At 44.4% G+C, this 16,256-nt stretch overlaps 1 protein-coding gene across 3 annotated transcripts in view; it reads right to left on the bottom strand.

The window, feature by feature from the left end:
* The window catches only part of FMN2 (formin 2), a 336,826-nt gene extending 321,952 nt beyond the window's left edge, over nucleotides 1-14,874 (bottom strand). For 2 of the 3 annotated variants that reach the window (XM_043926779.1, XM_043926781.1), the window contains exon 1: nucleotides 13,447-14,874. In XM_043926779.1, coding sequence (XP_043782714.1) covers nucleotides 13,447-14,755 — 1,309 coding nt within the window. In that variant the 5' untranslated portion in view covers nucleotides 14,756-14,874. The remainder of the gene's footprint in view (nucleotides 1-13,446) is intronic. The other variant, XM_043926780.1, reaches the window with a different exon arrangement.
* Nucleotides 14,875-16,256: the final 1,382 nt, after the last annotated feature.

Here is a 16,256-nt window from a genome sequence, read left to right as displayed (position 1 = left end):
GAGAAGATTCCACATGACACGGAGCAACCATGCCTGTGTGCCACAACTACTGAGCCCCAATTCTAGAGTCCAAGAGCTGCAACTCCTGAAGCCCACATGCATAAAGCCTATGCTCTGTAACGAGAAAGCCACCACAGTGAGAAGGCTGAGAATCACAGTGAAGAGCAGCCCCCGCTCACCACCACTAGAGAAAGACCACACAAATCAACAAAGAACCAGCACAGTCATAAATAAGTAAATAAATAAACTAGTTAAAATTAAAAAAGAAATCTTTGCCCCATCTCACAGGAAATAGGTGGGACACTTTAAAAGGGAGGCCAATGGAAAGACTTCTCAGCCTGCACTCCTGCTGCAGGGCTGCTACAGTGTGTAAAGAAACAATTTAAGTGTCACAGAATTCTTCACACGTGCACTCGATCCCAGAGAACGACCATCAAGGACCATTCTGTCCGAAGTATAAAAAGGGACTGAAAGGAGTAAGGTTAAACATTTTAAAGCATAATTTTAAAACACAACAAAAGCCTAATTTTCTCAAGAAATTACTCTATTCCCGTGAAAATTAAAAAGGACAATTTTTGACCCATTGCAGCTCTGGCATAACAGATAATAAAGCTACCAATAGGTCCAGGATATGCCGGACACTGACTCAATCACAGAATAATGGCAGTCATTTCCCATGCAATCAGTGCCTCGAGAGACACCCTTGAAGGGAAGACACAACAGCTTCCCTCTCTCTGACCCACAGTGGAGCAGGTGTCTAAGAACAACACTCCCTGGCATCCTCTGCTAGCATCCAATAACTGTTATCTCTTGTTCTTATCTATCTGATGTTACAGTACCCTGCATTACTACCATTTCAAATTGACTAGAAGTTTTATTTTCTGTGTATTTATATATTTAACATTCAAAAAAATCTCAGAAAGTTTTCAGTATATCCAATAACTTTATATTGGATATAAATTATATCCCACGAGTCAATTGGGAGTGAATGAAGATGGCAGAGGAACAAGACATGGAGCTCACCATCTCCCCACAGATACATCAAAAATGCATCTACACATGGAATCATTCTCACAGAACATCTACTAAATGCTGGCAATGGACCTCAGACCTCCAAAAGGGCAAGAAAATCTCCATGCAACTGGGTAAGGCAAAAGAAAAATAGAGAGAAAGGAATCAGGACAGGACCTGTGGCCCTGGGAGGGAGCTGTGAAAGACGAAAGGTCTCCTTGCTGGCGGGGAGATCAGCTAGGACAGAGAGGGAGCTTCGGAGCCTCAGAGGAGAGCATGGTGGCAGGTGTGCAGAGGGCAAGCAGAGAAGTCCTGCACGGTTGGGCGGTGCTGACTGGCACACCCTAGCCTCAAATGCTCGTACTAAGGGGCCTGGGTACTGAGGCTCAAGCCTAAGGTCAGGCTTGGGGAGAGGACTACGGTTGGCTGCATGAAGACAGCAAGCCAGCCCAAGTGCACTAGGGTGTGATGCACTACAACCAAGGGAGTTCAAGAAGTCTGGGACCACCAAAGAGGCAAGGAGCCACTGCTGGGGGGCATGTGAAGAGAGGGTCGGGCCCACCATAGGAGCCTCTATCTCTGCACATGCTCTCAGGCATCAGGGGGCCACCTACATGAGCTGCAGGGGCCGGCATGAGCCACCACCGCCATCTAGGGTTCCAGAGGCACGGATCACTGCCAGCGCAGAGGGTCCTGAGAGCAGATACAGGTTGCTGCCCCCACATTCCTGGGAGCACAAGCAGCCCACCAACAACAAAGGTCCCGCGATGCAGCCCTGATCACTGTCCTCATCCCCCTAGTGCAGCCAGCCGCCTGCACCAAGGGACCACTGACTGGGAGCCAGCTGCTGCCCCAACCTTCCCAGGGGTGTGCGCATGGGCCATGCACCTGTGCACCCATTATCAAGGAGATAACAGCCAGCACATGCTGAAAAAATAGACAGCAAGCATCCATACCAAAAACAGCCCTCACCCCTCCAAAAAATTAAATCCACACAAGCTATGAAGGGATGCTCCCACATATACATAGTCCTCCAAGACTACAGTAGATTGGTTTCTCCTAAACTCAGAGTAAGAGAAATATAAAAATGAAGAAGCAGAGGAACCACTCTTAGTTAAAAGATCAAGAGAATTCCCCTGAAAGAACAATGAGACAGACGTCTTCAGTCTAGTAATGGAAGTAATGAAATACAGAAAGAATTAAGAAAGGCTATCAACAGAAATGCAGATAACTGTAAAAAGGAATTCGAAACTATAAGGAGGAGCCAAAAAAAATTAGAAAACTCATTTGCTGAGATGAAAACTGAGCTCATGAGAATGAATAGCAGGATGAAAAATACAGAAGAAAGAATATGTGATCTGGAAGATAGAATAATGGAAATTACCCAATTAAAACAGCAGACAATTAGTCAATCAAAATAACAGACAGAAAGTCAAATGAAAAAAAAAAAGAAACATAAGAAACCTATGGGATAATATGAGCTTCCCTCTGCCACAGCAGAGGGTCCTGAGAGCAGATACAGGTTGCTGTCCCCCATATTCCTGGGAGCACAAGCAGCCCACCAACAAGGGTCCTGTGACACAGCCCCGACCACTGTCCTCATCCCCGTGGTGCAGCCAGCCACCTGCACCAAGGGACTGCCAACTGGGAGCCAACCGCTGCCCCACCTTCCCTGGTGGCTCAGACAGTAAAGAATCCGCCTGCAGTGAAGAAGACCTGGGTTTGATCCCTGGATTGGAAGATCCTCTGGAGGAGGACATGGCAACACACTCCAGTATTCTTGCCTGGAGAATCCCCATGGACCGAGGAGCCTGGTGGGCTACAGTTCATAGAGTCACAAAGAGTTTGGCACAACACATGGGATAATATAAAACAGGGCAATCTACACATAACAGGCATTCCAGAAGGAGAAGAAAGAGAAAAGGGGATTGAAAACATATTTGAAGAAATTATGGCTGAAAACTTCCCAAACCTAAAGAAGGAAACAAATATCCAGAACAGGAAGCACAGAGGGTCCCAAACAGACATCAAGACATAATAAAAATGGCAAAAGTTAAACAGACGATTCCAAGCCCAGCAAGAGAAAAGCAAACAGCTAATTACAAGGGAACCTCCATAAGGCTATCAGCTGATTTCTCTGTGGAAACACTGATAGTTTTCTGGAGAAAAGGGAGTAGCGAAATATATTCCAAGCCTTGAAAGAGAAAAATCTGCAACCCAGAATACTCTACCCAGCAAGTTTATCATTTAGAACAGAAAGAGAAATAAAGAATTTCTCCAGACACGCAAAAACTAAAAGAATACGAAGCCTATTCTAAAAGAAATATCGAAAGGTCATCTCTACATAAAAAAGCAGCAAGATGATATTTGAAGGAGGAAATCACAACTGGGAAATAAATCATTTAAATCAGCCAGTATACAGATTAAAAGGGCTTCCCAGGTGGTGCTAGTGGTAAAACAAACAAACAAACAAACAAAAAAACCTGCCTGCCAATGTAAGAGATATACGAGACCTGGGTTCAATCCCTGGGTTAGAAAGTTCCCTTGGAGGGCATGGCAACCCACTCAAGAATTCATGCCTGGAGGATCCCATGGACAGAGGAGGCTGGCAGGCTGCAGTCCATAGGGTCACATAGCTGAAAATGATTGAAGCAACTTAGTACACACACACACATATAAAGATCAAAAAGAAAAAAAAAACTGTTTGTGAAAGCAATGATAACACAAGGAACAGCAAGAGGATAAATACAAAGAGGTAAAAAAAAAAAAAGACATCAAAATCATAAAATGTGAGTTAGGAGAATAAGAATATGCATATTCTTTATCTTTTTTTAGAATGTGTTTGAGCCTATATGACTATCAGTCTAAAGCAAGCAGATATAGGAAGGGGTTAACATACTTGAAGAACAGAGCAACCATAAATCAAAAACATACAATAGATTCAAAAAACCAAAAAGGGAACCCAGGTTAAAATAAAAGGAAATTATCAAACCACAAAAAGGGAAAGAAAAAACAAAAAGAAAGAAGAAACAATCAACTGGAAAACAAGGTCTGAGATGGCAACATATACATATGTGTCACTAATTACCTTAAATGCTAGTTGACTGAATGCTCCAATCAAAAGACACAGAGTGGCAGACTGGATTAAAAAAAAAAAAAGAGTCTACAATATGCAGCCTACAAGAGGACCAACTTAGGGCAAAGGACACACAGACTGAAAGTAAGAAGATGGAAAAAGATAATTCAGGCAAATGGAAATGATAAAAAAAAGTGGGAGTTTCAATACTCATATCAGACAAAATGGCTTTAAAGACTATAAAGAAAGATAAAGGACACTACATAATGATAAAAGGATCAGTACATGAAGAGGATAATATAGTCGTCATCTTATATGCACCTAGTATGGGAGCACCCAAATATATAAAACAAATACTAACAAACAGAAAGGGAGAAATCAGTGGGAATACATTAATAGTAGACTTTAACCTGCAACTCATACCAATGGACACATCTTCCACACAGAGAATCAACAGCGCAACAGAGATCCTAAAAGTGCACATGGAACATTCTCTAGGATTAACCACATCAGTTCAGTTCAGTTCAGTCACTCAGTTGTGTCCGACTCTTTGCAACCCCATGAATCACAGCACACCAGGCCCCCCTGTCCACCACCAACTCCTGGAGTTTACTCAAACTCATGTCCATCGAGTCGGTGATGCTATCCAGCCATCTCATCCTCTGTCGTCCCCTTCTCTTCCTGCCCCCAATCCCTCCCAGTATCAGGCTTTTTTCCAATGAGTCAACTCTTCGCATGAGGTAGCCAAAGTATTGGAGTTTCAGCGTCAACATCAGTCCTTCCAATGAACACCCAGGACTGATCTGCTTTAAGATGGATGGGTCGGATCTTCTTGCAGTCCAAGGGACTCTCAAGAGTCTTCTCCAACACCACAATTCAAAAGCATCAATGCTTCGGCGCTCAGTTTTCTTCACCTTCCAACTCTCACATCCATACATGACTACTGGAAAAACCATAGCCTTGACTAGATGGACCTTTGTTGGCAAAGTAATGTCTTCGCTTTTAAATATGCTATCTAAGTTGGTCATAACTTTTCTTCCAAGGAGTAATCGTCTTTTAATTTCATGGCTGCAATCACCATCTGCAGTGATTTTGGAGCCCCCCAAAAATAAAGTCTGACACTGTTTCCACTGTTTCCCTATCTATTTGCCATGAAGTGATGGGACCAGATGCCATGATCTTAGTTTTCTGAATGTTGAGCTTTAAGCCAACTTTTTCACTATCCTCCTTCACTGTCATCAAGAGGCTTTTTAGTTCCTCTTCACCACATACTAGGGCACAAAACTTAGAAATTATTTCAGGCATCTTCTCTGACCACATGGCATGAAACTAGAAATCAACCACAGGAAAAGAAATAAGAAAAAAGTGACTACATGGAGACTAAACAACATGGTGTGACTAGAAGAGAAATGAAAGGCAAAGGAGAAAATGAAAGATTACCCATTTGAATGCAGAGTTCCAAGGAATAGCAAGGAGAGATAAGAAAGCCTTCCTCAGTGATCAGTGCAAAGAAATAGAAGAAAACAATAGAATGGGAAAGACTAGAGATCTCTTCAAGAAAATTAGAGATACTAAAGGAACATTTCATGCAAAGATGGGCACAATAAAGGACAGAAATGGTATGGACCTAACAGAAGCAGAAGATATTAAGAAGAGGTGGCAAGAATACACAGAAGAACTATACAAGTAAGATCTTCACAACCTAGATAATCACGATAGTGAATTCACACACCTAGAGTCAGACATCCTGGAATGTGAAGTCAAGTGGGCCTTAGGAAGCATCACTACAAACAAAGCTAGTGGAGGTGATGGAATTCCCGCTGAGCTATTTCAAATCCTAAAAGATGATGCTGTGAAAGTGCTGCACTCAATATGCCAGCAAATTTGGAAAACTCAGCAGTGGCCACAGGACTGGAAAAGGTCAGTTTTCATTCCAATCCCTAAGAAAGGCAATGCCAAAGAATGTTCAAACTACCGCACATTTGCACTCATCTCACATGCTAGCAAAATAATGCTCAAAATTCTCCAACAGTACGTGAACCGTGAACTTTCAGATGTTCAAACTGGATTTAGAAAAGGCAGGAGAACCAGCGATCAAACTGCCAACATCTGTTGAATCATAAAAAAAGCAAGAGAGTTCCAGAAAAACATCTGCTTTATTGACTATGCCAAAGTCTTTGACTGTGTGGACCACAAAAAACTCTGGGAAATTCGTAAAGAGATGGGAATACCTGACCACCTGACCTGCCTCTTGAGAAATCTGTATGCAGGTCAGGACACAACAGTTAGAACTGGACATGGACAACAGACTGGTTCCAAATAAGGAACAGAGTATGTCAAGGCTGTATACTGTCACCGTGCTTATTTAACTTATATGCAGAGTATATCACGAGAAACGCTGGGCTGGATGAAGCACAAGCTGGGATCAAGACTGCCAGGAGAAATATCAATAATCTCAGATGTGCAGATGACACCATCCTGATAGCAGAAAGCAGAGAACTAAAGAGCCTCTTGATGAAAGTGAAAGAGGAGTGTGAAAAAGTTGGCTTAAAACTCAACATTCAGAAAACTAAGAAAAAAAAAAAAAAGAAAACTAAGATCATGGTATCTGATCCCATCACTTCATGGCAAATAGATGGGGAAACAGTGACAGACTTTATTTTTGGGGGGCTCCAAAATCACTGTAGATGGTGACTGCAGCCATGAAATTAAAAGATGCTTGCTCCTTGGAAGAAAAGCTATAACCAACCTAGACAGCATATTAAAGAGCAGAGACATTACTTTTCCAACAAAGGTCCATCTAGTCAAAGCTATGGTTTTTCCAGTAGTCATATATAGATGTGAAAGTTGGACTATAAAGAAAGCTGAGCACCGAAGAATTGATGCTTTTGGATTGTGGTGTTGGAGAAGACTCTTGAGTATCCCTTGGACTGCAAGGAGATCCAACCCATCCATCTTAAAGCAGATCAGTCCTGGGTGTTCATTGGAAGGACTGATGTTGAAACTGAAACTCCAATACTTTGGCCACCTGATGCGAAGAACGGACTCACTAGAAAAGACCCTGATGCTGGGAAAGATTGGGGGCAGGAGGAGAAAGGGACGACAGAAGATGAGATGGCTGGATGGCATCACCAACTCGATGGACATGAGTCTGAGTAATCTCCAGAAGTTGGTGATGGACAGGGAGGCCTGGCGTGCTGCGGTTCATGGGGTTGCAAAGAGTCAGACACAACTGAGTGACAGAACTGAACTCAACTGAAACAACGTGCTACTAAAAAACCAACGGGTCAACAAGAAAATCAAGAAGGAAATTCCAAAGCAATAAGGTAGTACATATTAGAATCTTCCTAACAGTCCCTTAATACTAAATTTCATTAACATCAGATTATTACTTAAAATGCAAAAGCAAAATAATAGTTTTCCTCTTTTTTCACTACAAATAAAATTTATATTTGGAAGCTTACACTTACTGCATTATCATTGATAGCAACAATAGTTGGTTGTGGGTTGATTTTAACTATCAACCCACAAAAATAGGAATAGATGTTCTCTCAACACAAATTCTATAGAAGTATCATTCTATCTTCACTACTGATTCAATCATATGTATGCGCGCCCAGTCATGTACAACTCTTTGGAAGCCTCTGGACTGTAGTCCACAAGGCTCCTCTGTCCATGGGATATTTCAAGCAAGAATACTGCAGTGGGGTGCTGTTTCCTATTTCCTCCTATAAGGGATCTTCCTGACTCAGGGACTGAATCTGTCTCTTGTGTCTCCTGCATTGCAGGCAGATTCTTTACCCACTGAGCCATCAAGGAAACCTAAGTATACCTCAGTGAAAATGATTTAATTTCAACCACCCAAAAATGCTAGTAGTCTTCCAGGCTAAGTTCAACTATTTGTTTACCAATAGGAGGCCTAGACACCAAAAAAAAAAAAAAAAAAATGGGTAACTGGTATTCATAAAAGCCTCAGTATGCTCAGCGCCCATCTTACTGACTGGCAGAGAGTGGATGTGGCATAGGTATTCGATGGATAGAAGAGGATGATGAATGGATGGAATCAAGCAAGCAGGCAAGGAGAAAGGAAAAGCAGAAAGAAGTGAAAAGGAAGCCCCAAAGATTCCCTAAATCCAAGAAGTATATGTGATATGATACAGACAGAAGTGTAGAGACATGGAGATGACTGCCAGTCACACCAGCTGGGACAGACACAAAAGAGGAAATGGGAACTCAAGCAGCTTTTTCAGATACTAAGTAAAGAGAGACAATAGTGTGTTACAAGAGCACAAACACTGCTAGACAAAGGCGCAAAGTAAGGAAAATGAAATGCACGTTCATAGAACAGTAACCTGATTAATTCGACTAAAGTAGAGAGTTTCTGAAAGAAACCAAGGGAGGTTAAGCCTGCAAACAGAGGTAGGTAAATACTGTGTCTCCTCTACCCACTGCCCGCTTTAAACATCAGTACCTCCTGCTAATCACACAGTCATACCCCCATCACGTGCTTTTCTTCTCCAAATCCCCAAGAAAACCAAAATTTCTGATAAAGTGACAAAAAGGGTTACAATCACAGAAAATGAAAAAGAGAGAGGAAAAAAAACTGATATATAAACAATTTGAAGGAAAAAAGAAAAAACCTTGACTAGCAATATTAATTTTCAACTAGCAACTGATTATATCCTTACCAGAGTTTGCATATGATTTCAGAGAGGTTTTGATTTCACAAATATGGTTTGGACTACTTTGAACCACATAGCCATTAAGGCAATAAACTAGGACAGGAAAGTAAATAGCACCAATTGTCTGCCTTCTATGTGCCAGGCAGAGTTGTAGGAACTTGACAAACACTATTTCATTAAATCCTAATATTATTCATTTGGAATTACTCCTCCACTTTCACACATATCAGAAAAAGTTACTTAAGAGGGACCTAACTACATCAAGCTATGTATGATGCAGATTTACCTGGAGTAACAGTAATTAGTAACTACTGTTGCCATCACCCAAGGTGTGTGTTCAGCACCTTTTTAATAGGACCAGAAGGAAATATGGCTGTAAATGCACCTGCTCAAGGTCAAATACACATGGCTTGTATCCAAATGCCTAAAGGCATGAAAAGCCAGGCCCGTCATTAAAACCCATCACTGAAGCTACTGGGGTGCTTAACTTCAATCCAAACCACGACCTTAAAGGAACAATGAGAAAGTGTGTTTTAAGTCAAACTAAAATGACTTGAGAATAGTGCTCCCAGTCCCAGCTTACACTGCCGAATCGAAATCAGAGACATGAGACCCAGTAAGGCAAGATATAGGGGAAAGGACAGCATTCTTGTAAAACCCTTCCCTGTTGTAGTAACACTGATGCATTATACACAGAAGGGATGATTCCTGACCATCACACATTTATTGGACAATGACTGGACGTCTACACTCCGTCAGATACTACTGCTGGATATAAGACTGCTCCTGGCCCTAAACATTCACAGTCTAATAATTTAACAAGCTGCATGAGAAAGTCTGTACTCCTAGAGTGGGTCCTCCTACTTTAATATAAAAATCAAGATAGCCTTTAGAAAAGCTACAATGAGAGTCACACAATCTAAATTGTAAAGCCCAGGCCCTTAATTGACTAGCTAGTGCTCCAAAAGCTCACTGACACACTTCATTTTATTTTATTCACATTAATAACAGATTTGATTTTCTAAGTACAGATCCTGGATGGGTCACTGACTAGCTTAATGCCCTGAGGCAAGTTACTTCACATGCCTGACCCTGGTTTGCTCATTGGGAAAACACTGTCACAAGGATTAGAGATAATTATGCAATGCACCAACACAGAGCCTTGCATTTAGAAGTGCAACAAATATAGCAAACATCATAATCACAGGATGTATAAGCCAATAACAAACTGACCAGAAACATCAGATTAGAAGCAATGGGGGGTGGGGGCAGGGACCAAAGATAGCTCTATGAATCAATAGCTAACAGGAAGTAAAAAGTTAAGAAAACCAGGCAGATACAAAACTTTAGAAACAGCCAACTAGAGTCACCAGACAATTACACTTCAATAGCACCTGAGGGCAACACCAATGATTTCACAGAATGAAACCATGATGGCCTAAAGATGACATTAAGCCATTTAAAACACATGAACCATTAAGTCCACGTGTTTTTTAAAAAAAGACAAGCACATAATTAAATGACTTTGGACAGATTTCTTTCAAAAGTGATTTAGCATCACCAACTTAACATTTCATATGCCTAAACTTTAACTGCAAAATTCTATTCACAAGCTTCTGCTTAAGTATAGCATGTGCAAAGGAATCTCTTAAATTTCATAGCAATTTTTCTATTAAACACCAAAAAAGATGTTTTTTCAAATTAACTGTGAAATTTCAGTCCAATGGCTTAAGACATCATCAGCTCCTGAATAGCTAAAACAAGATAAAGTCTTGGTCTCCTTTATTGCTAAATGCTGTTATATCAGCAACAAAACACAAACATGTGCCATGCAGATCTCTCTTCACTTGAATTTTCTCCCCACATTTGGAAGGAAGGAAGAAGAAAAACATCTGTTCCTTTCTGCAGAGCTGACAACCCTCATTCTATGGTTTAAAAATAAAAGATGTTCATGGAGGCTTATAGATCTAACTATCACCTGCTTCAAAGGCAGCTGGCAATTAATTGATCCAAAGACATGCAAATTAAAGCCAGAAAACAATTTCCCTGAGGACAATGCTAGTCCTCGCCAGGGCTCTAGTAATTTCCAAGACACCCATAAAATACTAGAGGATGGTAAAGAATCAAAGAAAAGGCAGATGACAAGAAAACAGACAACAGCTGAGGAACAGAGGCCTGTGTCACTCTGGATTCCCTGGATTCACCACAGGGAAGCTTCCAGGAGAGCTGTCTGGAGAAAGCCTGCTTCACTGACCAGCAATCACCCTGCATCTAGCCCAGGAAGACCAGATGCTCAACAATGAAAGGAGTTCACCATATTAATAACAGAAACTGGAAAAGTGAAGGCCTTAAACACCATAATATTTTTTAAAGTTTTTTCTCTATATGATGTCTTACTTACAGTGCTGAACATCCAAAAATGACTAATAAGCAAGAACATTCAGACTGGAATCAGAGACTCAGCTATTTTTGGCTCAGCATCTGAAAAAATTACAGTGTGACCTTGAAAAAGTTTCATCTCTTTGTTTACCTCCATGTGACCACCAGCTACAAGATTAGGTTAAACCTACCAATTCTTTTTTTTTTTCTTTTAAGAAAGCGAATGGGTGAGATAAATATACAGAAACTGCTATACAAATAACCAATGGTTATTGACCAACTACATCCAAGCATCAAATATAAAGCTCTGCCCCATATGTATCATGTATCATCTTATGTGGAATCTAATATATGACACAGATGAACTGATCTATGAAACCGGAACAGACTCACAGACACAGAGAACAGATCTGAAGTTGCAGGAAGGGGTTGAGATGGAGTGAAAGGTTGGGGTTGGCAGATGTAAGCTATTACATACAGAATGGGTAAATAAGGAGGTCCTACTACACAGCACAGAGAACCATATTCAATATCCTGGTATAAACTATATGGAAAAAAATATTAAAAAGAATGTATATAGTGACTGGACAACAAAACATATATATAACTGAATCACTTTGCTGTATGGCAGAAATTAATACAACATTAAAAACCAACTATACTTCAATTAAAAAATAAAATAAAGGTGATGCCCATATTAAAGCAACTAACTACACAGTAAAAAATTCTGCTTGGAGGTCAATAAAACCCACTTACCTCCTGAACAGGAATCCTGCTAAGAGTCCCAAATTTCAAATTTGGAAATACTTAGAACATTTAAATGAAATGCTAGCTCCAAGAATACCCCTTTTATATTCCTTAAGGAAAACAAAACTTTAACCTGGGGTTGAAGGGTCCTCTGATCTTCAAGACTCAGATCAATCCTCCTATGAGTTTCTCTCCATCCCTTGCCAAGGCGGTAAGTCACTGCACACCTGATGTGTCCAAAGTGCTCTATCTCTGTCTGTCCTGTGCTCTCAGTCAGTGAGCACAGAAAGGCAGGACCAGGATCCAATGATCTCTGTGTCACTCAGCACTTAACACATTGTCTCGCACAATATGGCTGCCCTGTGTATGTATATATGTGTATATGTGAAATGAAGGAAATGTATTTTTCATTTAATATTCATTTGGAAATTTATCTAGTGAATATCAGACTATAAACATTCCTAACTTAACCTACAAAATAACAGGAAAGGAAAAGTAAAAAAGGGAGAGCAAGCATGTAAAACATGGAGGAGGCCACTCTTAATGAGAAGAATCTATAAATGTAAAAATAAGAGAGTCCATAGATGAAACTTAAACTGTGGTCAATACAAGCAAGTACCAAAAGTGAGTAATATTTACCTAAGGGTGAGGCAGCCGTGTTCATTAAAAAACATAATCTACTATTTTACAGAAAACCTATTTACTAAAGTAATATAAGATTTATTAAAGAATATAAGATTTTAAGCTTTTCAAATTATCCTTTGAAATTTTTAATATTTCAAATACTTATCACAACCTACCAAGATTTGCATAAATTCGCATTTTCTCCTGCTTCTTAAATTCTTACACTCAGCTATTTAATAATTAAGAAAAATTAGTAAGCATGAAATGAGCTGACACTCTTACCAGCAGAAAGGCCCTGGGATCTAACCAAGGATGAATTCACTGCACTATCTGACATTCACCACGGTGAGCTGACCCTTGGACTGGCCCTAAAGCGTCCACAGCAGACGCTGGGAAGGTACCAGCAGCATCCCGTGTGCTCTTGGCCTGCTCACCATCAGTCTCCGAGCCACACCCTGTCTTAGTCGGGCCATGAAACCAAATGTAAATGATCCCTAATACTCTAGATCACTCTGTATTAATTTTCTGAAAGCATGTATGAGATTTGGTTGTGTCAGCAAACAGGAGTGACCACCTAAGTTCACTAACGCGTCCACCCTGATCACCGAGAGAAACTACGCATCACACGGCGCACACAGGCGGGTACATCAGAGCAGTCCTAGAATAGATCATGTGTCACAGGGCTGTGAACAACCTCCTTATTTTTAATGCTGTGGGAGGACGGAAAGAGAAGGATGGCTTTGCAAACGGTGCCAAAAAGGAGTTGCTCTGCCTGGCGTGACCCGGGATATTTTGGAGAAGTGGACACAGTGGCCCTTTTTCTAGATGACTTAGAACAGACAGACTAAGCTGCTCCCTTTAATTCTCTGTATGCAAATCGAAGCATTTCCGAGGGGCAGGCGCCCAGGGCCCGAGCCCAGGGCTCACCTGCGAACACACCCTGGAGGCCGCCTGCCCCGCGCTGCACCAGGTGCGCCGAGACCCCCGCCCCGGGAGCACGGCCCAGCTCCGCAGTCCAGTCTGCCGAGCGGCTGCGGCCCGCGCGGGGCTTCCTAGCCGGGGCAGCGGCGGGGGCCGCGGTGGCTCCGGAACCGCGGCCCAGGGAGGACTCCGGCCGTCTCTGGACCCGGGGGCTGTGGCTGGGGGACGGAGACGGGGAGGGCCCTGGCGAGCTGAGCTGCCGGGTGGTGGTCCGGACATAACAGGGCGCCAGGAGCGGGCGGGCCCGGGGGCGACGCGGGCTGCAAGCTGGACTGCGTGGCGGGGAGGCGGCCACGGGGATGACGGGCTTCGGCGCGCCCTCCTCGCGCGTCGCCCCTGGCGTGCGCGGGGCCTCTCCCGCCGCCAGGCCGCACTCCACCCCCAGAGAGTCTCGGGGTGCGTCCTCGAAGGCGTCCTCCTCGCCTTCCTCGTCCGTGTCCGCTGCCCCTCGGTCCCCGGGAACCGACCCAGGAGACGCGAAGGCGGTGGCTGCGGGCGGCTCTGCGGCCGGGGGCCTGTCGGGGGGCGCGCACAGCGCCGCTTCGGCGCTGGGGCCCGGTGGGGGTCGGTCCAGGCCCGGCAGGGCCTCAGGCAGAGAGGCGGTGGAGGGGGGCGACACCGGGGGCGACTCGGGGCCCAGGGACTGCTGCTGCAGTTGCTGGAGGCGGATCGCCTGCTGGATGTCCGAGAGCAAGTCCTCCTGCTCCGCGGCCGAGTGAAAACTGTAGAGGTCTGTGTCCGACCCCGAGCTGGTCCTTTGTCCATCCTGCGCCCCCGCCGCGGTCTCCGAATACTCGGCTACTGCCGGGCCGCCGACCCTGGCCAAGCTGGGGCCCCCGGGACGCGTCACCTCGAAAGGATCCGCACATTCGGTATCCGACAGGCCCATCTCATCGGCTGAGAGGCTGAGGTCTGGGGTTTTGGTAACCAGAGAGTGGGCGCTGTCCAGCTCGCCGGCCTGCAGGGCCTGGGGGTCCAGCACATCCTCACGAGAGCCGCCAGTACCTCTGCCCTTGGACAGGGTCTTCCGGATGCGCAGGTTGGAGAACACCGAGGCCCTGGGGTCCGACCGGCTCTTCTTCCGGCCCGGCTCCGCGCCGCCGCCCCCCTTTCCGTGCCGGCCCGGCGCCTTCTTGCCCCCGCCCGCCTTCTTTGTGCCCTCGGCCTCGCGGGGCCCAGCGGCGTCCTCACCGCCGCCGCCTCCATGCGGGACATCGCCCGCGCTTCTCTTCGGCTTCGCGTCCTGGTTCCCCATGCTGCAGCCGCCGCCGCTGCGGGCGGTCAGGCCATGCCAGCCCCTGGGCCCGGCAGCGCCGGGCTCCCGGCGAGTCGCGCGGCGGCCGCACCGCTAGGCGGAGGGAGGATGTCCGCGCACCTGCCGCGCTTCGCACAACGCGCCGAGGCTGCGCCCGCCCGCGCGTGGCTGAAGGCGCGCACGCAGCACCGCCAATGACCGGGCGGGACGCACAAGGCCCCACCCCTCCCGGCCCCATGACCCCGCCCCATCGGCCCTAGGCCCTGTCCCTCCGCCCTGCCCCTCCTCCGCTGAAACGCCAGGAGCGCCCTTCGCTCCGGGGACTTAACCGCCGCCAGAGTCCATTGCCTGGTCCCCGCCAAACAGCTTGGCAGATAAAAGATCTACGCTGAGAAAAAGAGAAAAAATTTAAAGAGGAAAAAGGGAAGCCACATTTCAGTTTAGTGGTGCGGTAATATCAAAGCTACATACTGTACTTCCAACCTGCCTGAAGAAGCATGGTTCTTTGATAAATATTGGTTGAGTAGATTGGTCTTTTCTTCAGTAACTGATCTTCTTAAACCCTGTTAATGTGCTTGGCATATGGTTTAGAAAAGGTTACTATACATAATACTGCTTTTATGTTATTGCAAAACTTGCATCTCCTTAAGAGAACATTTCATTTCATTTCAAAGCGGTCATTTCAAAGTCATTTCAAGCGGTCATTTCAAAATTTCATTTTTCAAATTTATTTTTGACAAAATATTGAGGTCGGTGGAGGAGGTTCAGGAAACACTGAGATTAGACTTGATTAAAATGCTAATCTCTAAATTTCTATGCATTCACCATATAAACCAAACAGCATTTATATTCAAAAAATCAAACTCATCAATATTAAACATGCCCCTGTTGTTGCCACCAACAAAAAAGAGAGAGGGAGAGAAAAAAAAAAAAGGAAACACCCTTGCTACAAGCCCAAGAAATCACATGTTATGTGGAAAGTCACCACTCTCCCAAGCAAACCCTTCAAGACAATCTTTTGTCTCGGCCTTTGCTGTGAAAGTTTGTCACAGTTCACTGTCTAGGGGAGAAAAATGTGCTGACTCCAAATGAGTCTCCTTGGCATTAGGATTCATTTAGGCTGATTATTGGGGGGAGGACAAAGCATATGGGATCTTAGTTCCTAAACCAGGGATCAAACCCGAACCCTCAGCAGTGGAAGCTCAGAGACTTAGCCACTGGACCACAAGGGAGGTCCATAGGCTGACTATTTTTAAGAAACAGAAGACTAAGTCTTTGTTTTTACTCCCACTTATGAAATAAGGAAGGGCTTTCCCCCCCAGCATGGCTCAACAGTAAAGAATCCACCTTCAGTGCAGGAGCTGCAGGAGACACAGGTTGGATTCCTGGGTCCGGAAGATCCCCTGGAGAATGGCATGGCAACCCACTCCAGTATTCTTGTCTGAAGAACCCCATGGACAGAGGAGCCTGACAGGCTACAGTCTACGGGAACGCAAAGAGT

Source organism: Cervus elaphus, chromosome 15 (genome assembly GCF_910594005.1).
Source record: "Cervus elaphus chromosome 15, mCerEla1.1, whole genome shotgun sequence".
Classification (NCBI taxonomy): domain Eukaryota; kingdom Metazoa; phylum Chordata; class Mammalia; order Artiodactyla; family Cervidae; genus Cervus; species Cervus elaphus.
The sequence above is the reverse complement of the archived record's forward strand: the minus strand, read 5'-3'. Positions and strand labels throughout refer to the sequence as shown.